The following is a 371-nucleotide window of genomic DNA, read 5'->3' as shown; positions in this document are numbered from 1 at the left end:
GCTCGGGGGAGCAGGGCTACGACTACCTCAACGACTGGGGCCCACGCTTCAAGAAGCTGGCCGACATGTACGGCGGTGGGGAGGACGATTAAACCCCCCCCCACCACCACCCACACACACACATACACACCTGCAGCACACACACACACACACACAGACAAACGCTCTGTTCACCATCGTCCTGGGAAGTCACACCTCAACTGAACACATGCTAACGATAGCTGGCCGACCAATCAGATCATCCGCAGCAGAGGTCCAGTCATGTGACCTGTGTCCCACTTCGTCTCCAGACCCGGTTCTAACGTTTGTGTCTCATTCAGTTTTGATGCATTTTTTTTTAAACCCGCTGATTTATTTGCCCCCCCCCCTCC

The 371-nt window shown here is 55.0% G+C and overlaps 1 protein-coding gene across 1 annotated transcript in view; it reads left to right on the top strand.

Annotated features, from left to right (window-relative positions):
• The window catches only part of LOC103385445 (cadherin-4), a 20,589-nt gene extending 20,230 nt beyond the window's left edge, over positions 1-359 (top strand). Inside the window, 1 exon segment of the mRNA XM_025058993.1 lies at positions 1-359. This exon segment is cut by the window's left edge and continues 14 nt beyond it. Coding sequence (XP_024914761.1) covers positions 1-92 — 92 coding nt within the window. The 3' untranslated portion in view covers positions 93-359.
• Positions 360-371: the final 12 nt, after the last annotated feature.

The sequence above is a fragment of the Cynoglossus semilaevis genome, chromosome 10 (assembly GCF_000523025.1).
Source record: "Cynoglossus semilaevis isolate Cse_v1.0 chromosome 10, Cse_v1.0, whole genome shotgun sequence".
Taxonomy (NCBI): Eukaryota; Metazoa; Chordata; class Actinopteri; order Pleuronectiformes; family Cynoglossidae; genus Cynoglossus; species Cynoglossus semilaevis.
Note: the sequence above shows the minus strand (reverse complement) of the source record. Positions and strands in the feature narration are given on the sequence as shown.